We start from the raw sequence: 27,264 nt of genomic DNA, 5'->3' as shown, positions 1-27,264 counted from the left end.
AAGGAGTGGTGTAAACATCAAATTCAGTGAACCATGATTATACATTGGCACATTATAAAACTGAGTTATCTGTATCTGTTTTGCATGTGCATTCCTGAGAGAACTCAGTATAAATGTGTATTTTATTGGAGTTGTTGCCTCACTGTCCAACATACATCATTCCATGAACATGAAAGGACAACTTCTTCCCTGAAGAGAAGAAAACTGCCCTGCACTTTTCACTGAACTCTCAATGACTTTAAAAAACAGGGCCTTGACAGTTAATAGTTTGAACCAGAAATCAGTATTTGGAACATTGTACAAACTTTGTATAAAGAAATACCTGAAGTGGATTGCTGTGGAACAACAGATTTAATAAAAAAATAATTAGTGTGGACCCATATGTGACAATACAAACAATTGGTCAGCTAATGCCTATTATTGCTGCTAGAGAAACAAACACAATAAATTGTCTCCTGATCGTTATTTTAGACACAAAGAAGCAGTCAAGGCACTCCATATTTTTATTGTCAGCAAAATATATCTCATTTAACTACAAGCAAGTGGATCAAAACATTCATTCATCACATTATCATAAACTTCAGTAACATAGAAGACAGCTTAAGGTTAGCACTTTCAGAGGGGAGGAATGTCTGCTTTGAAATCATTGCAATATTGTTAGGAGGGGAGAAGAAAGACACCTTGCAACAGCAAGGAGCAGCAATACTGTTTCAGAATTGTAGGATATAACAACACCAAAAAGCACAAAACTTGAAGCAAATCTTGAAGCAGCACATTCATGCAGAATATTACAGTGAAAGTGCTTTGCCTCTGTGTGACTGCAGTCACTGCTGTTGCTGAGTCAGACCCAGATTGCACTGAAACAGCTCAAAGGTTATTCCAGCGCCTCCGATTACTTCATCACCTGAGATTCACACAGGTGCATTTCATGTGCCTATGTCCAAATGAAAGAGGGTAGGTAGTCCACATTTATGTATTAAATTTAATATTCCAAACAACTGGTGTGCCCATTACATCTGCCAATTTTCCACACCTCTAGTTTTCTTCTGTGGCCATTTATCCTACAGATAAATAAAATAATTCTAAAAATGGTCTGCATCATTGATCACCAACAAAAGACTGGGAATCAATTTATCAATTAAATTACTATTGGTAAAATGTTCTGCCCCCTTTTGCACAAGGGGGTCTTTCTCCAAGGTTTTGGTTTTTTTCAAATATGTCATTCGTAAGTCATTTTAGGAAACTGAAAGTCAATCCAATAGGAGCCAGGAAGAAATGTTTTTACAATGAAGGTGGTGAAATACTGGAACAGGTTTTCCAGAGAGGTGATGGATGCACCATCTCTGGAAATATTCAAGGTCTGGTTGGACAGGGCTTTGAGCAACCTGATCCAGTTGAAGATGTGCTTGCTCAGTTTCTGGGCTACATGACCTTTAAAGGTCCCTTCCTTCTATGATTCTATGATTCTCCATCCTATTTACATTGGGTAATTCCAAAGTCAAAAAATCAATCACACAGTTCTGATGCTGCCATTTGCAGGGATTCTGTGCAGGGAGTTTGAAAGCTAAGTATGACAGGATGCAATTTTATGAAAGAAGGCACTTGGAGAGCAGATAGCAAAATTTAAAAAAGGCTAAGCACTGGTAACTGAGTTATGTTCAGCCTCCTGCCATGTCAAAGTGTTGTTTTAATATCTAAGATCAAATCACTCAATGTTTATAGCAATGAAGAAGAATGCAGGGCTTACACAACTGGTACTTTAAACTACCATTATTATCATTATTATCATTATTATTATTATCATCATCATCATTATTTTGTCAAAAGGGGGAGTTCTTTCACAGAAATGACAGTATGTGGTTCCATCATAACTGCATTTCAGTGGTTTTCAAACCAGTAAAAATCTACTGTATTTGGGGCCAGGGATAGGACCTGGAAATCCTTAGTTCTCCCCTTCTGGCTATTGCCTATTCACTATGAAATAAAATTAAACTACAATCATAGCAGCATTTCACAGTTCTGGTTAACATACCACATTGTTCCCATTTCCATAGATCACCAGTGAAAAGGCCAGAGGTTTTGGGAAGGACTGACAGCACTTCAGTGACTGAGACCAGGCAACACCCTCAATTCAATAACATCAGTTGACTCAAAAGCATACAGTTGAATTCCAGAGTGACATCCTTCTGTCTGTCTTCCATTGGAGGACCAGAAATAAAAAAAAAAGCATTCAAGTAAGAGAAAGTGGGCATTTAAATAAATACACACGATTGCAAAGATCATGATACTCATTACAGCACCTGCCAGTGAGAAGGTGTAGGAGAGGTTTGCAGTGATATTTCAATACAATCAGAAATCCACTGGATTCAGTTTTTTCATTGTCTGCTTTGATTATCACAGGGTGATTTGGCTCAAAGTCTAATGCTAGATAATAATCTTTAATTTCTTAAAGAACAAAGTTGCTATTACTAGTACCCTTGCAAGGAAATGTTAAGACCATGGATTGCTTTCTGCTGAACTTCTGCTACTGGAATGAAACTCCACACTCCTGAGAATACAAAAAAAACCTGAAATGACTGTCCATTTCTCTGAACATTTCTTCATTTTCCTTAAAGTGGCCTGAGGCAGGTGATAAACTGACAGACTGGCACATGCCTGGAAGGGAGCTGCTGAGAGTTGTTCTTTGGACAGTTTTAGACTTTAAGTTGTTCGTTGGATGGTTTTAGACTGTCAGAGAGAGACAGAGCGAGCACCAGTTTCTGAACTGTCTCTGCAATAGCTCTTATTCATCTATCCAACATCTCCTCACCATTTCTGAGTTAAATAGGAGCTCACTACTCAACCTTGATGGCTCAGTTATAAGTCGGGGAACTCTGGTTCAGAAACCTATACTTCCACAAAAAAACCAAAAGACCAGCTTTAGCTTACTTGGGAGATAAATATCTCTGCTGAAATGTCACACTGCTGAAAGTCACCTAACCAGGTCATACACTCTCTCAATTGGAAAAGAAGTTCCCACTTTAGAATCCTCCCAGGAATAGCAATCACATCTTTTCAAAAGCTTAAAGTGCATTCATGTGACAAAAAAATTAAAACAAACAAGAACATCCATCACCACTAAAAAAATTCAAACAAGCAAACCAAACCAAAACAGTCCTGCTAAGCCAGAAATGTTGAAATTGCAGATAATGGAGACTGCCTTTCTTCAGAGAGCAAAATCTGTCAGGCTCTGAATGCCAGCTGAGTAGTTACAGTCCTTTTCAAACATCACAGTGTCAACAACTACCTTCATTCCTGAGATCAGTTACAGGATTTTTGGGGTTTGGGGCAGTTTGGGGTTTTTTTTCTGTTCTGTATAAAATCATAAATCAGAACTTCAGTCATTCTTTGCTATGAGAGCCTCACAATTTTGTGAAAGTGGGGGAAAAGATTATGTATCAGTCTGTAAGAAAGCTTACTGCGATCACTTCATTGTAAATGGATGAAATCCCATTGCAGGCTTCTTTTGATCATTTGCATAACACAGCTCAACAAGCCCAGCAGCTCGGTGCAAGAATCAGTGCAATTGCAGGGACGCTTATAAGGAGGAGAGAAAAACTTGCATTGTTTTGTCGTGGCACAGATGTCACGAACTGCTCACAAAATCTTTGCCAGCAGAGCTCTCCGAGGCTGACGGATGCATGTGGCACGATGGGGAGTGTAAGAACAGCTGCAGAAGACAGCTGTCATGGCAAAAGGGCCACTTCACATATTGTGGAGTGAAGATAGAAGCTTCTTAGACATCATAGACCTCCTCATCCACGGCAGGACCGACCTCTCCACAGAGCTGGCGGAAGGTGCTGCGCCTCAGTATCTCCCAGCCACGGTGAGAACTAGTTCTGGATGTGCTCCGTGACAGTGACAGAGCAGACATTTCCTTCTTGCACAAGGTGTCCCCGTTGGTTTCCAGCTTTTCTGAACCTTTGTCACAGTTATCCCTATCCTGAACCTTAAATGCCTCTGTGTACCGCATCATCTTGTGCTTGTTGGGATCAATCCTGTCTTCAATTCTGGAAGAGGATTAGAAAATATAAACTGATTGAAGCACAAAAGTGCCAGTTTATCAACAAAACCCCTCCAAAGAACAAGCCTACTGACACAGATATTCCAGAAAAATCTGCACAGGAAACTGACTATAGGTGGGACGCTAGGGGCTGCTAGCACAGTTATCTCCTAGACCTTCATCCTCATTATTGACTTCAGTACCTTTGTGTGTCCGTGGTTTCTTGTCCTTTAACTCTTTTCCCTGTTGTGATTTGCCCTTTCCATTCTGCCAGCTGTTAGCAATTGGCAGACCTTGATATCTGCATATATTCATATATATGCATGTATTAATTTACTTTATCTGTTCTTGACCTTCCTCCTCTGATACTCTATGGCTGCTAGCCTCAGGATGTCACTCATCTCTTGCTGAACTTTTATTTAAGTGCTCCACTTCCACCAATCCTCTACATTACTTACAGATTGTCTTCTGATTTACTATCCCATGGAACATCCATGTGATTTGACAGAACTAAATCACAGCACTCTTTTCTCACAGCATCCAGTGAATAATTGGCATTCCCAAGTACCCCCAGTGAACTTCTGGGACATTGCTCTTGCAATATATTTCCATATTCCACACCTTGACTGAAAGTGTTGCATATTGTCACCACTTTACATCTGCTTGTTCTGCCCAGTAAATACGAAAATCCACAAGGCTCAATTTGTCTGCAAAACCTACAGAAAGTCCTGTGCAGGGCCAGGAGTTGGAATTTGATGATCCTTGTGGGTCCCTTCCAACTCAGGATATTCTATGAGTCTATGATTCTATGATTCATACAGCCACCACTCCCCCTTCTGGCTTTATCAGCAAAAGATGGCAAGTTAGAAAAGGAAAATGCCCAAAAGTTATTTCTTTTCTCACCCAGCATAAATATTGATTAAAATCAGAAATAATGAGGAATTTAGTGTTATCCAGACTACAGACAGTTTTTTAGTTCAGTAACTAAACTGAAATCCTGGACCTGTTCCTTTTCCACCTGGCACAGTATTTGCAAAATATAACGAATTTACTAGGTTCACTCGAGAATGAAATTTCGACTTTTATTATTCCTGTTCTGATTTTAAGTCACTCACAGGGCAGCTCACTGCTGTTGAATGCCTGATAGATTCATTCTGCCTCTGCCATTTCATGTATCCAAGGGACTGGGACAGCCAACCAAGCACAGCAGTAAAGTTCAGTGATACTCATTACAAGAAGTTTGAAAGAAAAATTCAGCCCTTATAACCCATGCAGTTTCTGGTGTCTGTCCAATGTGACTACTGGATGAGAAGGCATCAGCTGATTTTACAAGGGAATGCACAGCAGAGCTTTCTGAGGGGGGCAGTGCTTGTCTATCTATCAGTCACAGACAGAAAACAGATTGGGGTCTGTATTCTGTAGGGACAGCCCTTCAAACACACCCCAGACCACTGGAAAGGGTCTCTATTAACATCCCTACACTGGGTTCTTCTCCCTGGATCCTGACATGCACTCACTCCTGGAGAACTCACCTGAGATACCATCGGTCCCCCAGCCCGAACTCCCGCCCACAGATTCCCGAGCGGGGCCAGAGGCACCGCGGCAGCTTCCGCTCCAGCATCACAGTTGTAGCAACAACCTTTGGAATGAGAAAAAGGAAAATGCTCAGATGAATGAGAAAAAAAAGTCAGACTCTCTTTCAAAAACATTCGTTTCATCAGCACCAACCTGTCTCTGACATGTTCTATGAAAAATCCTTTCTTTAAGATTTTTCTCTCTTGGGAAGCTGAGAGGCCTCAATAACAAAATGCAAACAATTCTTATCTGCTGCTGTGGAATACAACAAGTAGATCTGTGATTGCTCTCATCTGGTTGTTTCTAATTAATGGCCAATCACAGTCCAGCTGTCCAGACTGTCTCGGTCAGAGACAAGCCTTTGTTATTCATTCCTTTTCTATTCTTAGCTTAGCCTTCTGATGAAATCCTTTCTTCTATTCTTTTAGTATAGTTTTTAACATAATATATATCATAAAATAATAAACCAAACCTTCTGAACATGAAGTCAACTTTCTCATCTCTTCCCTCATCCTAAAACCCCTGTGAACAATTCATCACCAACCCATACTGTACTTCATTACAGCTCCTTGAGGGAAAAAACACTTACAGCATCTATACTCTATTTCAAATAAGACAGTCACCAATTTAGGTCTAACTGTGACATGTTACGAAGAAGTAATGGTGGTCTTAAAACTCTGTTCCTTTTTTTCTTTTTATACCTCATGGAAATGATTAGGATAATTAATTGCAAGCTAGAAAAGAGGACAGTATCTATACACATTTTAATTGTCGGCAGAACTCGCCACTGTGGCCACATGACTACATTTTACCATTTGTCTGACTTCTTTCTCACTGAAAAGCAGAGGAAATGGATTTCCTGATGATTACCTATAGAACTGGTTGAATTACTTTGCCTTTTGACCAAGAAAGTCAGGCCAACTCTTTTTAGTGGATCAAAAGACATTTCTGCCCTTCCTGTAATCATTACCTAGTGTTCTATCCCCCCTCATTCAAGTCCCATAATTATAATTTAACTTTCAGTTACACAGCAATGGGATTTGCAAAAAAAAAAGATGCAACTTCAATTCTATTTAACAAGAGATTCCACCCATAGGGAACAAACTTGTAGGGAGACAGAGCATGGACAAGGCTGATGGGCTACTAGCTGCTGTTTGAAACAAGGTAGGAATGCCCACCTTAACCAGATTACCTGGGCTCTCCAGAGCTCATCCTGCTCGTGGGCCACTCTCCAGTGGGTGTCACCCATCATGGCAATTAACAAGTTGAGCATAAGGAGGGTGGCAATGATGGCAAAAGCAAAGTACACCACGCTGTACATGAAGGGCAGGTCCACATCGTAGTTTGCAGGGCCATCAATGATAGTGAGGAACAGCTCAAAAGTGGTGAACAAGGACATGGGATAGTTGTAGAACTGCCCAAGGTTTTCAGGGTTCTCTGTCTGGAAGATGATGTAAAAAGCTGGAAGAGAGAAATCAGGAGAAAAAAAGAGAGAGTTTAACAACAGGAATCATGTTGCAGGAGGAATAACAGAATCCTCTAAGAGATTCTGACCAAAAAATTGTCTGGGCAGGACCTACAGGAGTTTCTATGCAAGCAGAAATCCCTGATTAGAATCACTGGTCTCCATGATAAATGACCCAAAATTACTTTGATTATTTATTTATTTCTCAGAGTAGTGATTTTTTTCACCCTCAAGGATATAATAAAGCTATGTGTGTTATTCAAATTTTCCACAGACAAATATCATAAATGCAGTACGTTCTTAAACCTTGACTCAAAAAATATAAGAAATTATCTGAATTCTATTCTGCTTTCTATTACCCTGGAAAGAGCAAGAACTGAAAACCAAACTCATGGTTTGAGAACTGAAGTCAGTACTGGGAAAGTGACCATGCTCAGAGAAATAGAAGCTAAACATCACCACCAGTTTTCCCAGCAATTCAGAAGTGAATCAGAGATTTAATCAAAACCCACATTCTTAATTCACACCAAAGCAGTTGGCGGGGGTAACATGTGGTTATTTTCTCTTTGTAGACTCACCTGATGCAAAGCCCAAAATCACCACAGCCATGAGCCAGCAAAAGCGCATGAGATCTCCAAATATCATCTGTAGAGCAAAGACAGAGCCACCATGAGGCCCAGCTGTTCCACCAAGTCACAGTGCCAACCCATGTAAACCTGTTTCCAGATTCTAAGGCCATGAGGGAACTAAAGGAAACCTTTGCATTAGAGAGAGAATGTGAAAGTTCTAAAACACTCTGTGCACACAAGAACCTGTCCATTTGCCATGAATGCAGAATTAACCAAATAGTCCTGAGGGGGGAAAAAAGTATTCTTGCAGTTCTCCCTGTCTGCAAAGAGGTGCCAGGATAGCCCGTGTTTGTTGGTGTCTCCCACCTTCTGGATCATGATGGTGAAAGGTCCGAGCATCTGGAAGCCCCGAGCGAAGTACATGACGTTGCACCACCCCAGCACCAGGGCGAAGGACATGGGCACCACCTCCCCAGTCGTGCTGGTGAGGCGCATCACCATGGTCACCAGGATCATGCAAGCATAGGTGATGCTGCAAGGAAGAAGAGACAGCAAAAAGAAGTTCAGTAAAGGAAATATCGGCTGAGCCATTAAGAGAAATAAATCCAGAGAAAGAATACTCTAAAAAAAAAAGGAGAAAGTGACTTATCTGGCAAAAGAGAGCATTGGGGAAAATGATGGACAATATATTTATTAAACTTATTATGTTCTCTACTTACACAATGATGTGGAAAGGCCCTCCTAGGATTGTTTGTCCAAAGTATTTCGCTGCTCCAACTCTAAGGATATCTGGAATCTAAGAGAGACATCCTGTTAACATAAGGACTCAGACAGTTTCCACAACATTACTAAATGTCATGGCAACCACCAATATTCACAGGTTCTTAGGGTCGGCCACATCTCCTTTGATGGATCAATTTCTGTGCCACTTTAAAATCAGAATGGCTGAGCCAGGTGGGGCCTTCTTGGGATGTGACAGAGATTGCTGAAAAATCTAAGAATGCTTGGGCAGATTGAGAGACTTGTCACAGAGAGGTGCCTCAGCAACAAAGACAAAAAAGACCTTCTTGGGGAATCCAAGGAGTTTGTTATAATTCACACTGTGTTGGTTGTAGCCTTAGCCCCTGAGTCCTGACTTAGCACAGGAAGAAGGACTTGTCCTTCTGGAACATGCCATAGAATCAAAACTGCACCCTGCACTCAAGCTGAGGTCACACCAGTGCAGAGCAGAGAGGGGACAATCACCTCCTTTGGCCAGATGGTTACACCGTGCCTGATGTACCCCATAAAGGCAGAAAGCTGTTTACAAGACCTGCCAGTTCTTCCTGTCATCATCTTTTGAGTTTTCTCAAAAAGTTTTATTCTTCTATTTCCTCTGATAATAAAATCAAGTGGGGGGCAGTTGAGAAAGGCTCCCGTTACAAGTCCATAGAGTAACTGACCTCCAATTAAATACAAACTTTTCTGTTTATGCACAGCACCCCTAATCACAGGAATATTTATGGGTGCTGGGTGAAGCAACATCTGGGAGCCAGCTGGACCACGGATGGTGCTAACAGGAACTGTGGATTACCCTGCAGACAGCATTTGAGAGTGCAACCAATCCTTCTAATTGCTTCTTCCGCACCTGGAGCCTTACTAGGACATTGCCACAGTCTCTGTCTCATCTAATAGATACTGTTGGCAATGTCTGTTGCCATAGACCTCTGCTGAAGCACTCAGACTAAGCAAATAAGCCCTACCAAGTAGTGAGCACAAATCCATGTTTGTCCAGTAAGTAAAATCTGCCTTGATGAAACTTGAAACTGTGCAGCTGTTTCTCTTACCTCAAGGACCAAAATTACTACGGCTCCAATGACTGTGATCAGCTCCCCCACCAGCCTCAGCTCATCCTCATATGCCACATATGATTCCTGAAAAATAAAGTTAATGAAAATTAAAATTAAACTTTAAATAAAGTGAAAGTAAATTTTAAAAGAGGATGGGGGAGAAGAAAGCCTGTTGTTACTTATAATAAACATGAGTAGACCTGGCAATGCCAGAGGAACCAGCCCAGCCACAGCAATGGAGAACAGAGCACACCTCCTATTCCTCCCTGACAAAGGTCAGCCGGCTGAAAGAAGGGAGCAGGACAGCTGCAATAGCTGAGGACTGGTCAAGGATGGGCCTTTCCAGTTAAGTAGGTTGGATGGGAGTTGCCCAATGGGGGCTCCAATTCCTACAGCCACGGTACCTGGAGCATTTTCTGGACATAGAGAGTGTTGTCCCTGCTGCTGGTTCTGTTGCCTGTGCGGGGCTTGAGGGGCCGGTAGACGCAGCACATGGTGAAGCAGACCATGTAGAGGATGTAGAATAAGGCCAGGAAACAGAAATAGGGACGACCATACATGTTCCACTTGAGGCTCACCAGCTCCTTCACAGGTGTTAGGTCCAAGATCTGGCGTGCCTGAGGAAGAGAGAAACAAGGAATTAATTGCCAAAAGTGCATTGTTTCACAAACAACATTCGCAAATTTTCCTGAGAGAGTGTTAACAAGCTATTCCCATTTGCCCTGTTCAGCATTATCAAACTGAACTTACTTTGCAAAAGTGGAATGCTCTAGTGGGCTTTGGATTTGCTCAGCCTGACAATAAAGAGCTTTGGGAAAAAGAAATATATCCTGCAGAGAACGGCTGTCGAGTACCAGTGGAAAAGCATATTAGATACTGGAATAAATTTGTCCTCTGTGTAGGATCATAGAATTGAGGATGACAGAATATCCCTGTTAGTACAGCAACACAAGTTTCTGTATCAGGAATTTTAAAATAAGAAAACTGAAACATTTTTCTAAAAGATATTTGTACTTGTCTGATGGTCTGTGGCTCATGTAAAAATACTGCCTTTTAAGTTTCTGCCTTATTACCTGGGTGATAATTAATTGAATTGCCTATATCAAGCCTTCAGCTTATACTAGAAGTCTGACAGAGCACAAGTAGGAGAGACAGGTGTACTTTACCACTTATGAATTTGAGCCACACACTTTATTAAGTATTTCTAGACTTTCTGTTGTTTAGGGGACCACTGCAGTAAGTGAGAAGAAAATGTGAGTCAAATTGTTGTGACTGGGTTCCTTTAAAGAAAAACTACTTAATGCACTCTGGATGTTTTTCTTCTCTTGCTACAATGCCCTGTTTCCTCTAAGTCAGCCAAAAAACTGCTGAGTGCAAAAAGTGCAGGGAATGTTTCCATAAATGGACATTATTCCAACTAAACTCTTGAATGGCCTATGAAACGTCATAAAGGATCAAAACTGCATGAGAGAGAACCCACCTATGGGTGTTCTGGTTTCTGCAGAAGCCAGTATTCTACAATTCTTTGCATAGGAGAGTAAATTTCATTTTCAAAGGAATAATACAAGTTTGAAGCTTACTATAAATTTCCTGTAGCTTAGTTCCCATCTATTTTTTTTACCTTTCAACCACTTCAAGATCAGAAAATACATCTTAGTACCTATGTGTGTATGCATTCCTCTTAATAGAAGAGGAACCTACTTCTGTCTGGGGGCTAAAGGTGCTTCTCTAGTCCAATACAGAACTGGGCAGGGATGATGGGATGGGGTCACACGTGGCATTCTTCTAGAGAGACAGCAAACATTTTGGGCCAAACATATCAATTGCAAAAAAGAACTACTAGTTATGCATCAAAAAATTGCAACTGCATACAAATTAGAGCATTCTGGAAAACAAGTCATTATCTCTCTTGATACCTGGGGTCAGGGGACATCTTATCTTCTGAAATTAGGATTCTTGGATCTGCATGCACTATATGAATGTTTTGTGATAAGAGAGCCCCAATATTCTGCTTTCATTTTAGAATTATGGTTTAGTCTTCTTAAGTGGGCAACTTCTAAGCCTGTTATATTTTTTGACATGGACTGCTTTTCCCTGGATTTCCATATCTTTCCCCCCCAGTCACAGAAATTTAGAGGATTTCACATAAGAGCAAATGAGAGCTCCATAGACATAGCAGCTCCTTAGCAAAGCTCTCCAGAAGAACAAACTTTAGTTAGAAAGGTTAGACTAAAACTTTGGTAGGTGGAAACAATACAGGATGGGCAGAACTGTGCTAATTGAAGTGTCTTCTGATTCACTTCCTGTCCTGTTAGGATTATTTAAGGTCATTACAACTGATAGGGTTGTGTACCTTGAAAGTCCTAGGGAGATCTATCAAAGCTCACCATTACACTCAGCTATTTTTGACTTATTAATCCCTTTACAAGCTTTTGAGCCTACAGCAGAGATAATTTTCCCACTTTGTTTTGAGTCATAACCTGTCATTAAATGAAGGGAATAATAGCAGTGAGTGGTTTTTAAATGCACTCCAGTTTAGGATTTCTGAATGTACTGCTGTCTCACAGGGATATTCTGAGAGTTAATCAGTATCACAGGTACAGGAAGATACTTGCTAGAGCTACTCTACAGGTTCTTAGTGTATCTTTGAGCCTGCTGAGAGAAAACCTTTTTCTGTAGTTTGTTCATATCTAGTTCTTTCATTAACCTTCAATTTTCACACCTCAGAAGAAACTGTATGTAAAGCATCAGCTGTTGCCAGACCATTAATAAACCCCTGTACTTCATGTCCTCTGCAGCTCATGGTACAAAGTCCTTGCTCTGTGGATTGTATCAGTGAGCTTGATCCTTAAAACCCATCATTATTGCCCTTCCATAATCACCATGGTCTGCACTGAGCATGCATGCAGGGCAGTACCTCTCTCTTCTTGGTGGATACGATGAGCTCAAGGAAGGACTGATCTTCAGCCCAGGAGTCAATCTCTGTGATATCATAGAGCACAGTGCTCAAGGGGCCAAAGGACCAGAGATTCTGCTTCCGCTTCTGCATGAGGTATTGAAACATCTGAGGAGAAAAGAAGGGAGGCAAGGATATCAGAAGCTTTCCAGTATATGGTGTATTTGCAATGAGAACAAATAAAGTTGCTCAAAACCCTCAATTATGACGTGTTTTCCTTGAACTTGGTAGCTGTTGTGGTTGGTTCTCATATCTCTTGGGAACAATTACAGCAGGTTAAGAAGTGGAAGAAATTTTTCTGATTCCCATTTGATTATTAGTTCATGCTTGACGTAAACGATGAGTTATTTTTACTCTACATTCTAATCAAACAACTCAAGTCACTTGACACAGTTATAGTTCCTGACAATAGACTTCAGATGGAATTACACGGTGATTAGAAAAAAAATGTTTTCATACTCTTCTACAAGACATCAGGAAAGAGGTGTGACAAGGGAAATGATGCTGTCCCTTGCGAATCTACAGAAGAAACACTAACCACCTTTGACTTTTCAGTGAGTGGAAGGATGAGAGTTTACTTTAAATGCTAAGATTTTGTCTATGAATAAATGCCTGTGAGTACCTGAAGAGGTTTCCCATGTGTCACATTTAATGAAGTAATGAAATCTAGACAAACAAGACAATAATTTCTGGGAGCCTTTCCAAAAAATTACTTGGGTTAAATGCGTCTGTTAACACATGTTTAACTCAAATGCTCCAAAAATTGGGGGGAAAAAATCTATTCTTTAAGCACTCATTTCTTTCATTAGGATAAAGAAATTTCTTATTAAGGGTTTTTGGGACCTACATAAGAGTTATGGGGGGGAAAAAAAATCTTGTTACACATCTCCTACCCACTAAGAACAAGCACAAACACCCTTTCTCTCAATGATGTTATCTCAAAGTCTCCATTTCTTTTGCACAGAGGTGCCAGTGCCACACAAACTCACCACAGTGTTGCCCTCGACTCCAGCCAGTTTGAATGGACTAAGGCCCTCATTGTTAGGAATCAGTTCAAGTGACCCTGGTCCCTCTTTGTTCCTGTCATAGGAAAGTATCAGGCTGTACATGTGGCAGGCAAACGTCTTATTAGGTTGGAGAACCAGGATGTGAAGAACAGTGTTACCTGTGAAGGAAGCAGACTGGATGAAGTACCTGAAATAGCCCAGCCCCGTGCAAAGACAGAGAATGGACTGATGGCTTTTATTTTCCTCATATCCCTCATCCCACAGCTGTTTCTAGTGAGAGAAGAATATTTGCATGCACGGATGACAGCCCGAATTAAAATGTCCAGATCCACTCCGTGCAATTCACTGAGCCCCAGAGCACATACCCAGAGAATCTTGAGCTTTAATGTCAGCTCCATTTTCAATGAGCAGCTGCACAATTTCCTCATTTCCCACACAGGCAGCAAATGATAAAACATGCTCTCCTGAAATGAAAGGAATGGGGAGAAACAACATTAGGGATCCAGGAGGTAGGAGAGGTTGAAGCATGCTGAGGGAAAGCTATCCATGCTATGAAGCCATAGGATATGAAAGGAGGAGTTACTTTAGGTATCTTGTAAATTTCCTGTCCCACTTCTCATCCTAATCAGAAAGGTTAAAGAAGACCTGTCCCACACTGCACTAAAAGGAAGAAATGTTCTTTTCAGTGGTTTACCTCCCTAAGAAGGTTGACAACAAATTTGCTGCTAGGAAGATGCTAAATGGCAATTTTTATGCAATATATGTATTTATTTGCACACATGCCAATCTATAAAATGTGTATTGTTTGCATTCACATAACATACACACACTCAGAGGAAGTCTGACTCTCTGCTAAAAGGTGTATGTCTGATGACACTTGGAGATAGGGGACTCTGCTTATCTGCTTTAGATGGGGACTAAAGTAAGGCTCCCCCATGTCCCCCCACCCTCTGCTGGTTCCCTCCTAGAGCAGCAAGGGGAGAAGTTAAGGCTGTACCAAAGTAGAAAAGGTTCTGGGAGCTGCGCCTGAAGAAGTGCCCAGTGGCCCTTGCTGTGCTGGCATTGGCTCCTCTCTTGAGCAAAGCCTTCACCAACATGGTGTTCTGGTTGGCTGCTGCAATGTGGAGAGCTGTCTGCCCTGCAAGACACAGAAACAAAACCTTGCCTTCCAAGAAAGCAACTTCAGGCTGATCAGCAGCCTGCAGTTCACATGTTAGCCACGGTGGATGGACAGCAGCCTCAGGAATTGGCTTTGAAGTTACCCCTCTTGTGTGCAAAGGGTTGTGCTAGAGATTCTCCAGAGGTTCTGTTCTACTTAAATATTTTCATCCATTTATTAAAACTGCCTTTACAAATTACCAAAAAAACCCCAACAGGGTGCATTCTCTAGATTTTCTTTTTCCTAGGGAAAATCAAGACATGGCACTGTCTCCTGGGAAGCAAACAGAAACTTGTGAGATTGACTATGATTTCCTTCATAAGAAATGAGGATTGAGGTAAAGACAGAACTCCCAAAGACTTCCTCTAATCCTTCAAACTAAGCTTTAGAATTTTATAAACCCCATATTATTATTTTATTGGTTTTGGGATTCAGACTGGAATTTCTGTGTGCTCAACAAGAAGCATTCTTTAAAAATCTGGGTAAGAGCTAGCCTTAAAAGCAATGGCCCCATTTCTCATTTTCTCAACCAAATAACTACTTTTTTTTTCCTTTCAGGGGAGGTCAGGCAGATATCCCCTATTTTACAAACAAGTATGTCAGAAAGAAAACCGTATATGTCCTTGCAATCCCTTTCCAATACCTTGCAATTCCCTGGTCAAGGCCTTCACATGTTTGCACATGTGTACTCATGTTTAATATAATTCCACCTTCCAAGAAAGGCCAGAAGCCATTTGGATGTTGGTTTTGCTGTGTAACAGGCCAGCAGCATATTGAACCAGGAACCATGTAAGACAGTTTCCCAAATGCACAAGTAGGACTTCCTCTCCCCTCCTTCTGGGAATCCTGCCCATCCTCATTCCCAGTGATATTACCTTCATAAAGTTCTGATGTCATCCTCTCATTGATGAGCTCAGGAGCTGCTTCCATCAGAGCCACTGCTGCCTCCAAGTTATCATACATGGCAGCCACATGAAGGGCAGTCTCTCCCACTGCACCTAGAAACAGCAGGACAAGCATGAGAATTGCTGAGACGTTCAACTGTACAGAAAGCAGGGGGAAAAAAAGCAGAAATAGATTCACTGAGGTGGGGAATTACAGGAGGGCTATGTCCTCCCTTGAGTAGTGCCTGGGACAGCCACACAACTGCACAGTCTCCATCCTTTAACAAAATCTGAAAACTGGGCAGAAATTTCAGTTGTCTGTAAGTGACAGCTGACCTCAGGCATGAAGAGAATGAGCACAACCAAGTCAGAAAACTCACTCTGCTGCAAAGCTGCTGACATGGAGTTAAGTCATCTGAGGCTGCTGATGCAAATGTTTTAGCAAACTAACAAGCTGCTCACTGTAGGAAGCTCTTGCCTTCCACAGAAAACCATTTTTTTCAAGTAATCCCAGTTACCTCTCTGATAGATATCGCATGTTCCGTCAGTGAGAAGTTTCCTGATGGCAGCAAGGTTGTTCTCTTTGGCAGCCTGGAGGAGTGGGGATTCCCAGATCCTGGAGTCAAGAAAAAGTGGCTGATAAGGAAAAGAGTCAAGCACGTGGTGCCTCTCTCCAGAGCTAGCATGGCCTTTGCTAGAGGCAGTTTTTATCTTGAACATTTTCACTGAAATATCAGCAATGCACATCTACCATCCAAGGTATTCTTTGAATGCACCAAAAGAGAAATAAAAAAAAAAAAAAAAAAAAAAAAAAAAAAAAACCAAAAAAAAAAAAAACCAAAAATAAACCAAAAAACCAGGAGAAAGCAGAGCAGTGCAATTCTAAAACCACACTGAACTTCATAATCTCTTGGCTTACTGGTGCTGAGCCATATGGTGGCAGCAGAGGGGAAGCTGTCTAAACCAAAATGTTTATTGCTTTTATATCCCACTTTTTGAGGCACAGAAATAGTGAATGATGGGTCATTGAAGCCCTTCTGTGAGGAGTTATCTCAGGAGCCAGAAAAAGCCAGTTGCTTCATCACAGAGCACAATAAATTAAGAAAAGGTTGTTGTCTGAATTGCTCCCATAGTGGACAGAAAAGGGAAAACAGGAATTCCATCTGCGCTCTAGCAACACTTCCTATAATTAAGAGACTGAGCTCTGAAATGTAGTTCTTCCATATACAAAGCTATGGAGAAAAATTTGACAGCTTAGCTATATTACTTTTTGCTTCAGTGCTGAGAGAGCTGAGGAAGTTGTTGGGAACTGAAATACATTCATGTCCTGGGAAAGAGCATACATCCAAACAAGTTCCAGACAGAGTGGCTCACTTATAGCTGAAGCATGTCCTCGAGTCTTCCATGAGGATCTGGGTTATTTGAGTATATCTTTTGGGCTTGATGAAGAATTTATAAGTACAGCCACCAAACTTCACCACAGCAAGATCTTTGGAAGCAAACAACAGGTCAAGGGAGGTGATCCTCCCCCACTACTCAGCTCTGGCGGGGCCATACCTAGAGCCCTGCATCCAGGTTTCAGGATCTTCAGTACAAAACACAGATGGAGCTACTGGAGAGAGTTCAGCAAAAGGCAAAAAATGATCATGAGAATCAAAAAATTATCCTCTCAGATGAGGAAAGGCTGAGAGAACTGAGACTGTTTAGCCTGGAAAAGAGACGGCTCCGGGTAGTGCTCCTATCTATTTGCATAAGTACCTGAAGAGAGCTTGCAGCGTTTGTTCAGCATCCAAACAAGGTTTGCCAATGCTCGAAATCATGAATTAACCACACAAAATTTTAAAAAGAACAAAATCTACAAAAGTGAGGTGAATATTTCTGTTATCCTGGAGTATTTTCAGGTTTGTCTTTTGAATTATAAATTAAAAAATGGTTTGAGGTGGGCTTTTAGATTTCTTGATTTTATAGAAACAAAGAATTATAAGTATCCATATCCAGAAGATAAAGATTAAAGGGGAGGAAAGACTCTCAAACCAAAAGAAAAAAATTATGTCTCATGAGTTTTCAGTATGAAATAGAAAGAGAATCCTCTCTCCCAACAAGACAAGGTCAGTTTCAGATCTCTGTTCAAATTAAAATTTTGTGCTTTTATCTCACCCCTGCTGTTTTCTAGCACAAATGTTTAATTTGATCTTATTTATCTAGCGTGGCCCAGGTCAGGCTGCAATGTGTGATGCGGAATAAGCCTAAGGATTACAGTAGAAAAAGACAAATTCAAGCTGATATGAACCAGGATACCACCAGCCCTTGTTTTTCTGCCAGCCTCTATCTGTCCCTTTACTACAGAATAACAACTGGCAATGGTTGCCTTAAGCACTCCTCCCAAAAACCCACGTGGGACAAAGACATTAGTCAAACCATCCACCTGCAGATACAGTAAATGCTTCCTCCTGGTGATGTTCCATGTATTCTGGCATCATTTAGTTACAATATTTTTGGGGATAAATCCTACATAAAGCAGTAGGTGCTCGGCATTAAGTGGTTACACTGATGTGAGGATACATTACCCATGAGTATAACTCTGCTACAAGACACAATAAAACCCCCATCAGAAACACAGAGAATAGAAATGGCCCGTTGCAAAAAATGTTTTCTTGCAACTCACGCATCTTAAGGACAGTTTAACAATAAAACAACAGGAAAGCAGGCAACATGAACTCTCTGGCTTCTCTGGAATATGTACTTCTTGCTTTAAATTATTGTCTTATGAACAACAAGATCTTGAATCTAAAAGAAATTTATATGCCATTATCTCTGGATTTAATCCACTTGAAAAGTGAGAATTCTGCTCTCCTTTGACACTGGAGACACTTGAGAAAACTTGGGGGATGAAGCAAAACAAAGAAAATCAGAATTATACCGATAAATAGAAATCATTAGAGTAAGTGTAAATTAATGGGCATGGGCTACAAGTAATCGAAGCATAACTGAACATCATGTTTATCACTCCACAAAATGAGCCCTTCCTGTCACCAAAAACACCCCATTATCTAAGTCACTAGAAACTAAACTGGAAAACCCCTGAAGAGCAGAGGAGAAGTAAAAACACTCAGGAGAGAAAGAACCATGCTCAACACATCAGGGAGCCATTCTGAGATATTTTTATATGTCCTTCACACTCCTAGTTAGGGAAGTATTCCTTCTATAGCTTACTCATGCGTCAGTTTCATTACTAACTAATGACAAGATGATTTGATGAGGAGATTGCATCTAGGACCAAACAAACAGGAACTAAATGAAGAGGCACTCTAAGCAAAAGTGTCAAGATTCAGTGTTAGTGAAGCCAGCTTGCCACCTCTGCCACTATTTTGGCTAAGAAAGACTCCGTGGTTCTGGAAAAGACAAGTTTCCGAGGCAGGAAGTGGGAAAGAGGTGGGGTTTCAATAGTATAAACAATGCTACAATCAATATGTTGATACTTCACTGGATGAGCCTTTATCCCTCAAATGACCTCAGAGGGAAGGAAGGATTGGGCAAGAGATGACATGGGAGGACACAAACACAATATCTTTCTCTCAAAAATTACCAAAATTCTTGTAAACAACTAAGTAAATCACAATACTGCTACGAGGAAGGCACCTAAAAACCACTGAGCTCAACTTTCGGAAACTGAGGGCAAAATTGTCAAATATTTCTTCTTATTGCAGCAACCTCCAACTGGGCTTAAAATGCCAGACATCTCAGGCCAAAGAGCAACCCAGAAGAGGAACTCAGAAATGCTGGCAAATGTCATGGCACACTGCTTGTGAAGTTTCAAAGGTTTGTGAGTTACATGTTCCTGGCACATGCTTTTACTATCATTTAATTTTCTGTCTCTTAATTGGGGAAACATTTTAACCTCATTTAAAACATACCGTTCTAATTACCAACTAATTTTTAATACATTGCAGCGATGTACTGAGCACATAAATGTCAAAAACTAGGGGAAGCAAATTTGCAAATATAAAAAATTAAACGAAGTCACCTGAATTTAGAACCTTCAAAATATTTTCAATTATTTAACTTCTGCATATTTAACCAACTTTCTTCCTGACAGATCAAACACAGCACAAGAGTTTTGCATTTTACTACTTGGGCCCCTTTGAGTGTCAAAGAGACAGCTGGCAAAATCTGCAACTTAAGTCTCTCAACAGAGCTGCCTACAGGAGATGCTTAGCTTCCAGAAAGTACCTTTGTGTCCCTGAACAGTGGGGCTGGCTTTCAGAAAATCATTCAGCAGACATATCCAGACACCTTGAGAAGATAATTCAGCACATCTAAGTTAAGCTCCTCTTCTAATGCTGTTCATCCCCTTCAACAGCCATGGAACCAAGGAACACTGAGCTCCTGATTTACCCAGCTCAGTGAAGTTTGTAACACTAGGCAGGCTGGAGGCTGCCTTACAGGAGCAGGTTAGGTGAAGCACAGCTCCATAGCAAAGCAGTAATTCTGAGGGGCAAGGAGAGCCACAAGAGTATCCACCTGGATGTGCTCCTGGGCTGCTCTTGCTGAGCTAAGGGATGTGTCAGCGTGGAGGCATTGGTGAGCCTCAGTCATGCCTTACTATTGGCCAGTTTTCTTCACAGGTGATTCCGTGAGGTGCTCGGGAAGCCGTGAGCTGTTTTTCCAATACAGGGGAGGGCAAAATCAGGAACACCCGAAAATCCATTGTGAAACAAAGAGAAGGTAAAATGTAGGTCAGATTCTGACTGAGGGAGTCATGTAAAACAGTTCTAAACAAGGTTAAAGATTTCACAAGCACTTTCTGCTGGTAAAATGTACCCTTTCAGCTTCTGAAGCACTTCTTTTGGAGTGCAGCCTGCTCATTTCACTTATGGAGAGATACAGAATGCAAAGAAATAAGTCCTAATTTCATTATAAAAATAGGAATTTGGATTGCTACGATTATTCTTTCAGAACAGTTAAGTAAGTAAGTTAAGTAGGTGAACTGTCTGGACAAGGACCAATCTGAAGATTCTATTTCACGACTGAACTCACCAGAAATGCAATGAAGCATCTCTTTCTGTTCTTCTCTTATCAGATTCTACAACTTCAATCATTTACTATATGGAATTTCCCCCTTCTTTGCTCTAATTTTAAGTGTGCTTCCAGCTTCAAGCTTTATGCCCATAGAGAGTCAGTTCCTGGGGTTCTCAAGTGTTTTTTTTAACCTAAGCTATAGATTCATCCTCAGAATATTATATTAGCTTTCTCTTCTTTCCCTGTTATGCTCAGAATATCCATGCTCCAGAATGAATCATGAAATTGCCAGAGGAGATTCATCTTCTCCCTTCCTTCTGCAAACATGTGCATGTAAATGTGAGGAAGGCTTCAGGAGCACAGAGGGCTGCTCAGAGGAAGACAACCAGCTGAAAGAGGATCAAAGCAATCACCTAGCAAGATGCCAAAGAAGGAGTTAGGGAATAATTGCCCCAACTGAAAAGGAGCCAGATAACAGGGGCTTGGACAATCAACAGGGTCAGCAAATTTCTTCAGCACCAGCAACAAGACTCAGCAACTGGGACCTCTTGCTCATGTATGTCAAAGCCCCTTCAGCTGAGAGTAAACAGAGCTTCTCTGGAAATAAATTAAACAGGTTAATAATTGTCAATGTTACTAGACAAGAAACTGATAGTTAAATATCTGAAGGGATAAGAATTCCCTATCTGCCACACAAAGCAGTAGAAATCTTGATGAGTCATTTCCAGCAGGGCATTCTGCTTGCATTAACATATTTTTTTTCCCAATTCTGCATCCGAGAGCATTGTAAGAATAATCTCATGCTAGAATGGTTTTAATGGTTCAGAAGCTGTTAGTTGTTATTTATTATCACTGAAGCAGTCATAAAAGAATTTTTTGTATGTGATGTATAACTTCATTTTGCATCAAAACATCCAGCCCTCCTCAAGAGGGATTTTCTTGCAGTTTTATTCCAGGTTGTGTTCCTCACCCTGAGTCTAATAATTTTTTTCTAACAGCTTTTAATTTTCTTTTTTGCGGGGGAGGGGGGCAGGGTTGGTGGTTCAGGGCAAAACTTTCATATTTTCTTCTTTATATGGAAACCTATGGCCAAATTTAGGAAATCCAATAACTTCCTTAATCTACAAATAACTTCCTAAATCTATGAGCCTGAGATGCATCTTGGGCTGAGATTGGGTGTGTGTATGTCTGTGCATTGCTGGGGAAACATGACTTCTGGAGGACCTTTACACTTGTGAAAATTAGGGAGACTGTTTTCCATTATTAGTCTCAAAACTTTCTTTAGGATGAAGGTGTATCAGTAGAAGAAAAAAACAGAAATGCTGCTATTGATGCTTTTGATTTTATTTCATGCACAGCAGCCAATCGTTCTTTGCATCTTGACTACTCAGAAGCACTGTTGTTGAAACAAGCTATAAATGAAGTGCTGGAACTGAAAGCTGGTGTCTTTATTTCATTGTCACTTTTGGGAGCAAACAAACCAATTAATACTGACAGGCATTGTGGATTTTAAGACAGGACAATCCCACGTTAAATTGTGGGATGAAAACTCAGTAATGTTGTTTAGACAAATGAGCAGCCAAACTGTGGGAACATCTCATTCACTCCCAGCTTGAGAAAGATTTGCGCAGAAGCTGAAGGCTCTCTGTGTCCCTGCACAACTCTGACACAAACCAGTTTACCTGCATCAGGCTGAGCTAATTCTTTATTTGTGCCACATTTGTTTCCAGGGTAAGCAAAGCACCTTGCTAATTTGTCTGGAACACTAAAGAGCTACCAAAGAATTTGGAAATCAAAGGTTTTATTGTGATGTCTTTGGAATAACCATAGCCCTCTGCAAGTTATGCAAACTGTGTGTTACTTACTATTTACCAATCAAAGCTATGAATACAGGCAGTAGCAGGAGGAAAAAAACTACATTATTGTTATACTTTTACAGGTATTGTTACCATGTACTCACCTGTTCTAATTCATATATTGCTTTTTTTATTATGAACAGTGAAATTCTCATGGGGTGGATTTTCTAAAATCCCATTCTAGGAGGAATTTGTTCACATTTCCTTGGAAACTCCTGCACTGAAAATAATTTCTAGAGGAACTATTGTATTGTGACAGACATGTGATCCTTCTTCACCTCTATCAGGCCCAAACTTTCATAAGCATTCATCTTTCTGTTCTCCATCATCATGAATTATGTTGAGGGATTATGCTCATATGCTTCAGGCTGTGCAGATCCCAGAGCTTGCTTCCAAAGATGATTCTAGAGGGGACATATGAGATGTGACCACTGTCCCTGGGACTCCACATTGAGCTACAGGCTGTTTAAAAAGGAGAGTCTTCAACAGAGAGAAACCAGAAGATCAAGACCCAATAAACTCTAAGTTCTCTTCAGTGTTAGGAGATTGTATTGCATTTTCTGAACCTGGACTACCCTGGGGAAATACTTCAGAGTGCAATATCAACCCCTTCCTGTGAATAATGCTGAGATCTACTGCTAGTAAGATTCAAAGGACTGTTTCACACGAAGAAAGAGAATGAACATCAGCGCCAGGGAAGGTGACAACGACCAAAACAATCAGTTGTCAGGTATTATCACCAGTTGTCAGACAGGGAAAGAAAGCTTTGTTCTTCTCTTGCAGACTCTGTGTGTGAACAGAGAACGCCAGTTAAACAGTAACATATTTACCGCTGGCTTTCAATAAGAATATAGTAGAATTCAAACACTGCTAATTACTGTGTGTATTCCAACACCATTTTCACTAAGAAGAACTGAAGCTGAAGCCACAACACTGCAGCTCTATACCACAAAATGACAGGACACAGCAAAAGCCCTTTTGGCTTCCAGCAGTTTTTCCACAAAAGCAGAGGTTTCAGAAGAGCAGTTCCCACACACCAGTCACCAAAGCTCTTCCCGCTGTGTTTTTCTATCTGTACATAACTAAAAATGCGAAAGCAATAAAACCAGCCCTCTGCAAAATGCTCATTATTTTTTCTCTCCTCAAACTCTGAGCATCCCTGGGGACAAGAAAGGAAAGAGCAGGATAATAGGAGGAAGAGCTGGTCCTGTCCCTCTTTAGCAAAAGATTTTTCACATATTAGCACCACGTAAATTGTGACCAAAGAGCAGGAGGCTAATTTGTGTTAGTTAAAAGCTGTGGGAAGCAGAGAGACCTAAAATGGAAGGGAACAATCACGTCCCCATGCAACCCTGATTTCACAGAGAACATTGTGCACACTGCAGGTGTTTTACAGAGAGCTTTATAAAGAAGCCCAGAAAAGCCGACTTTGGGATAGCACTGCCGTGATCTAAGAGAAGCTTATGCAGAAGGGTTTTTGTGAATAACATCTCTGCTGCTTTCCTCCATCAGTCTCAACACACAAGACGTTCATGGGCCTGCAGCACATGACTCATGAGGACCAATAGGCAAAGGGAAGTGGCAATCTTACAGGAGCCTGTGTGAAAGGGAGCAGCAAAAAGGAAGGGACCAAACCCCTCTTGGCAACAGCAGATGGTAAACAAGGGACAGGAGTATCATCAAAATCAGGCTGAATATTTGGGGAAAGAACCAACCAGACACACTCTTTCACTAGCAGGTTACTACAGCACTGCAACAGGTACCTAAAGATATGATGGAATCTCTGTCCTGGGAAGCTTTCAAGACTGAGCTAGACAGAGCTTAAGCAATGTGATCTCTTGCTGGCAAGAGTTCAGCTTCACGTGGGAGGCTAGATGGAGATCAGCAGAGCTTCCTTCCACATCTCTTTGACTTAAAAATATGAAGTAATGTTATAATCATAAAAAACCTGTATTACAATATATTGCTTATTGGTATTAATTACTAGTATATAATCAATATAATTAATTTGATATATTAATCATTTAAGCTTCTATTTTGTACTCTTTGGATCTTACAGAATCTGCAGATAAATTATTTTTCAGTTACCTGTGATGCTTTTCCTGAAGACATCAAAATGTAAACACTTTAGCATTCCACAGAAACACTATTGCTCCCATTGTCCCTCCCACTTTAAGTGTATTTAAGTCCCACTGCTCTGAAGTAAACTGGAACAGGCTTTAATACTTGGTCAGAAGCTAGATAATGATAGAATTCTTTCCCTAAAGGTGTACTTTTATCCCTCTTAATCTGCTTCTTTGCATATTTCTGTACATATATGTACACATACATATGTATAGATAGATTTTGTCCCACAGTCACCTTTTTGTCCCCACAGATGTTCGCAGTTATGCATGGAAAGAAAAACCAGATTTTACAATCGACTGGAAGCAATTTGTTATTTGAGTACTGCAGCATTTGTGCATGCAGAAATGACAACGAAAAGCAGATCCAGCTGTATTTCCATGAATAGTCCCACATTTCTGTGTGTGGAGGGAGCAACCCTGCGCAGCAGTAACAAACAGCCTTCAGTGCTCACATGGGAAGACACAGCCAATCCTCTGGATAGTCTAAGGTCTAAAAGGAGTCACTGCACATGCTGACACCAAGGTCAGAGAAACCACAGTCTGAGCCAGGAGGTGACTGACCCGCCAAAATGTTCAACATTAAGCCTCCTCTATCCCACAGTAAGAGCAACCTTTAGAGGCACAGAAAGCAAAATCCTGACCAAAATGCACCACTCTTTCAGCTGACTGCAGCCTATGCATCACACACACTCCTAATAATAATAATGCTAATGCTGACAATAATAATAACAATTAAATCGTGATTTTCTTGTGAGCTTTACCAATGAAGCAGGAAAGACAAGAGAATACATTATTAATTTGTGACTGAAGTACTGCACTCAGGGTAATTCAACTGCAACCTGGTAAATCTACCTGTGAAGGCAGATAAGATTGGAACTCCAGAAGCATTCCACCTTGAAAGAAGAAATCTGATAGAGAAAAGTGCTCCAGGGTTGTTTAAAGTTTATCTACTGGCAGAAAAGCCTAAGGGGGAAGAGTGAGAATCAGCTACAGGGAGAGCAGCAGAAGAAAGAGAAGACAAGAAGGCTGAAGCCCACCGTACCTTTTCTGCTGGAGTAAGTAGATTTCATCCAGATGTTTATCCCAGGATTTTTTGCCTTGCAGCTTCTGACTTAGTCCATTCCATATACGGGAATAGAAGGGATTGCTCTCCCCAAATAAAGGTACCCCCATATCACGTCCCTTTTCCTCTCTTGCCTGAAAGCCAGCAATCCCCACTTTGGGAAAAAGTCGGGAAAGGCTCACTGCAGGTCACCACTCCTCCGCCCCCAGTTACTTACAGAGGAGACTGTCAGTCAACTGCATCAGCTGATCAAAGTACTTGTAAAAACACACAATAAAATCACTTGTTCCTAGCAGTTCCTTGAGCCTCATCAATTACTTAGTTTCCAAAATAGCCCAACCCAAAGGTGTGTCTGATTTAGAAGTAGCTCGCCAGCAGCCTACTCCTCAAAAAAGACCCTGCACAGCGACTGAAGGATTCACACAGCATCGAGGTCCTAGGCTTCTGCTATTTTGATTCTGAAATCTAGGCTTTAGAAGCAATCATCCTCCTTTTGTATCTCTGAATTCCTCTGGAAAGCAACATGTAAGCAATTTGGAAATAGACAGCTGAGCAAGTCAGGCAAAACACCTCTAAGGTGAGTGAACATGTGGGAACCTGCCCTAAAAGACACAGGGCTCTGGGAAGGTGGCAGAGAGGAGGACACACCTCCCACCTCAGCTGTCTGCAAATCCCATTAAAGAAATTATCCTTACAGACTCCACCTTCTCCACGTAAAACAGAATCACCTTACTCCACAAGCTGGAAGAAGAGTTTATGTAGATTAATGTGTAAACGTTACATATTTCATTTTCATTTAATGTTCTACAAACTCTCATTATTTCATCCAGAAAAATCTTACTTAGGAAAGGGATGCGAATTTCTATTTAACAAAATCAGGGTGTTTTTTTTTTTTTTTGGTCTTTTTTTTTTCATTTAACAAAAACTTGATTTTGGCACAGAAAAACATATTCAGAGTCAGAGTATAGACCAAATATGAAAATGAAAAGATGAGACATCCTTCTTTGTGTGAAGAAACTGGAAGCTATGAGGGAGAAAAGAAAAAAACAAAAAGTAAAAAAAAAAAAAAAAAAAAAAAATGGAAAGGAGAAAGCTTCTGGTTTCTAATCTTCTTTCCTTAAAGACTTGTCCCAGTACTTTTGCACCTTGAATGAACAGCAATATCACTTCATTCCTACTCCTGCTGTAGTGGAAAAGAATTCTGTTTAGGATGCCTGGACTGTGACAGAATCAGAAAGTAAGAGAGAGAAGTGTATAAAGCAAAAGGACTGAGTCATCTCTTTGAAATTCCTGGTTTATTTAGAGGTTTCTTAGAACTACAAAACCAGGATTAACATCCAAAGTTCTGTAAACTCATGATGTATCCTCTCCTACAAAATCATAACTTGCTACACAAAAACCATGCTTATGGCAAACCTGAGGGGCCATACCCTAAAATGTAGAATTCATTGGGTTGACCTGATCTAGGAGGAAGTGTCAGGTTAAACTGTCATAATGGGAAGAATATATTACTTGCTACTTTAAGAAGTTAGAGTTTATACCAGCCAGGTGTTCTGAGCATATGTTGTGTTTTTAATAGCTGGCTGTTTTTAAGAATATCAACAATGAGTCCCTCCTAACACTGTGAGGGGTGGGGGAAGCAACTCCTCTTGAAGGTGAGAAAGGTATTTAGACACTGAGGTGTGAAGAGCCCCTGACAGACGAACACAATCTC

General features: G+C 40.8%; 1 protein-coding gene across 1 annotated transcript; it reads right to left on the bottom strand.

Moving 5' to 3' along the window:
• Window positions 1–485: 485 nt before the first annotated feature.
• LOC103827180 (transient receptor potential cation channel subfamily V member 6) lies at window positions 486–26,131 on the bottom strand. The gene is made up of 15 exons (XM_009102662.4): window positions 25,530–26,131; window positions 16,005–16,102; window positions 15,478–15,600; window positions 14,441–14,581; window positions 13,809–13,907; window positions 13,426–13,601; window positions 12,398–12,544; window positions 9,885–10,097; window positions 9,478–9,564; window positions 8,371–8,447; window positions 8,018–8,183; window positions 7,661–7,727; window positions 6,810–7,078; window positions 5,575–5,681; window positions 486–4,049 (listed from the first exon to the last, which is right to left on the bottom strand). The coding sequence occupies exons 1-15, from the start codon at window positions 25,658–25,660 to the stop codon at window positions 3,776–3,778; spliced, it is 2,175 nt and encodes a 724-aa protein (XP_009100910.1). The 5' UTR covers window positions 25,661–26,131; the 3' UTR covers window positions 486–3,775.
• Window positions 26,132–27,264: the final 1,133 nt, after the last annotated feature.

This window comes from Serinus canaria, chromosome 1, assembly GCF_022539315.1.
Source record: "Serinus canaria isolate serCan28SL12 chromosome 1, serCan2020, whole genome shotgun sequence".
Classification (NCBI taxonomy): Eukaryota; Metazoa; Chordata; class Aves; order Passeriformes; family Fringillidae; genus Serinus; species Serinus canaria.
Note: the sequence above shows the minus strand (reverse complement) of the source record. Positions and strands in the feature narration are given on the sequence as shown.

What these genes read in the sequence shown, in the direction of transcription:
- LOC103827180 (XM_009102662.4), bottom strand. Translation starts at nt 25,660, where the DNA reads ATGGGGGTACCTTTATTTGGGGAGAGCAATCCCTTCTATTCCCGTATA. An exon ending in TACTTACTCCAGCAGAAAAG is followed by an intron (nt 16,103 to 25,529) that starts GTACGGTGGGCT and finishes TCTTGACTCCAG; the next exon opens with GATCTGGGAATCCCCACTCC. An exon ending in GGGGACCGATGGTATCTCAG is followed by an intron (nt 4,050 to 5,574) that starts GTGAGTTCTCCA and finishes ATCCTCTTCCAG; the next exon opens with AATTGAAGACAGGATTGATC.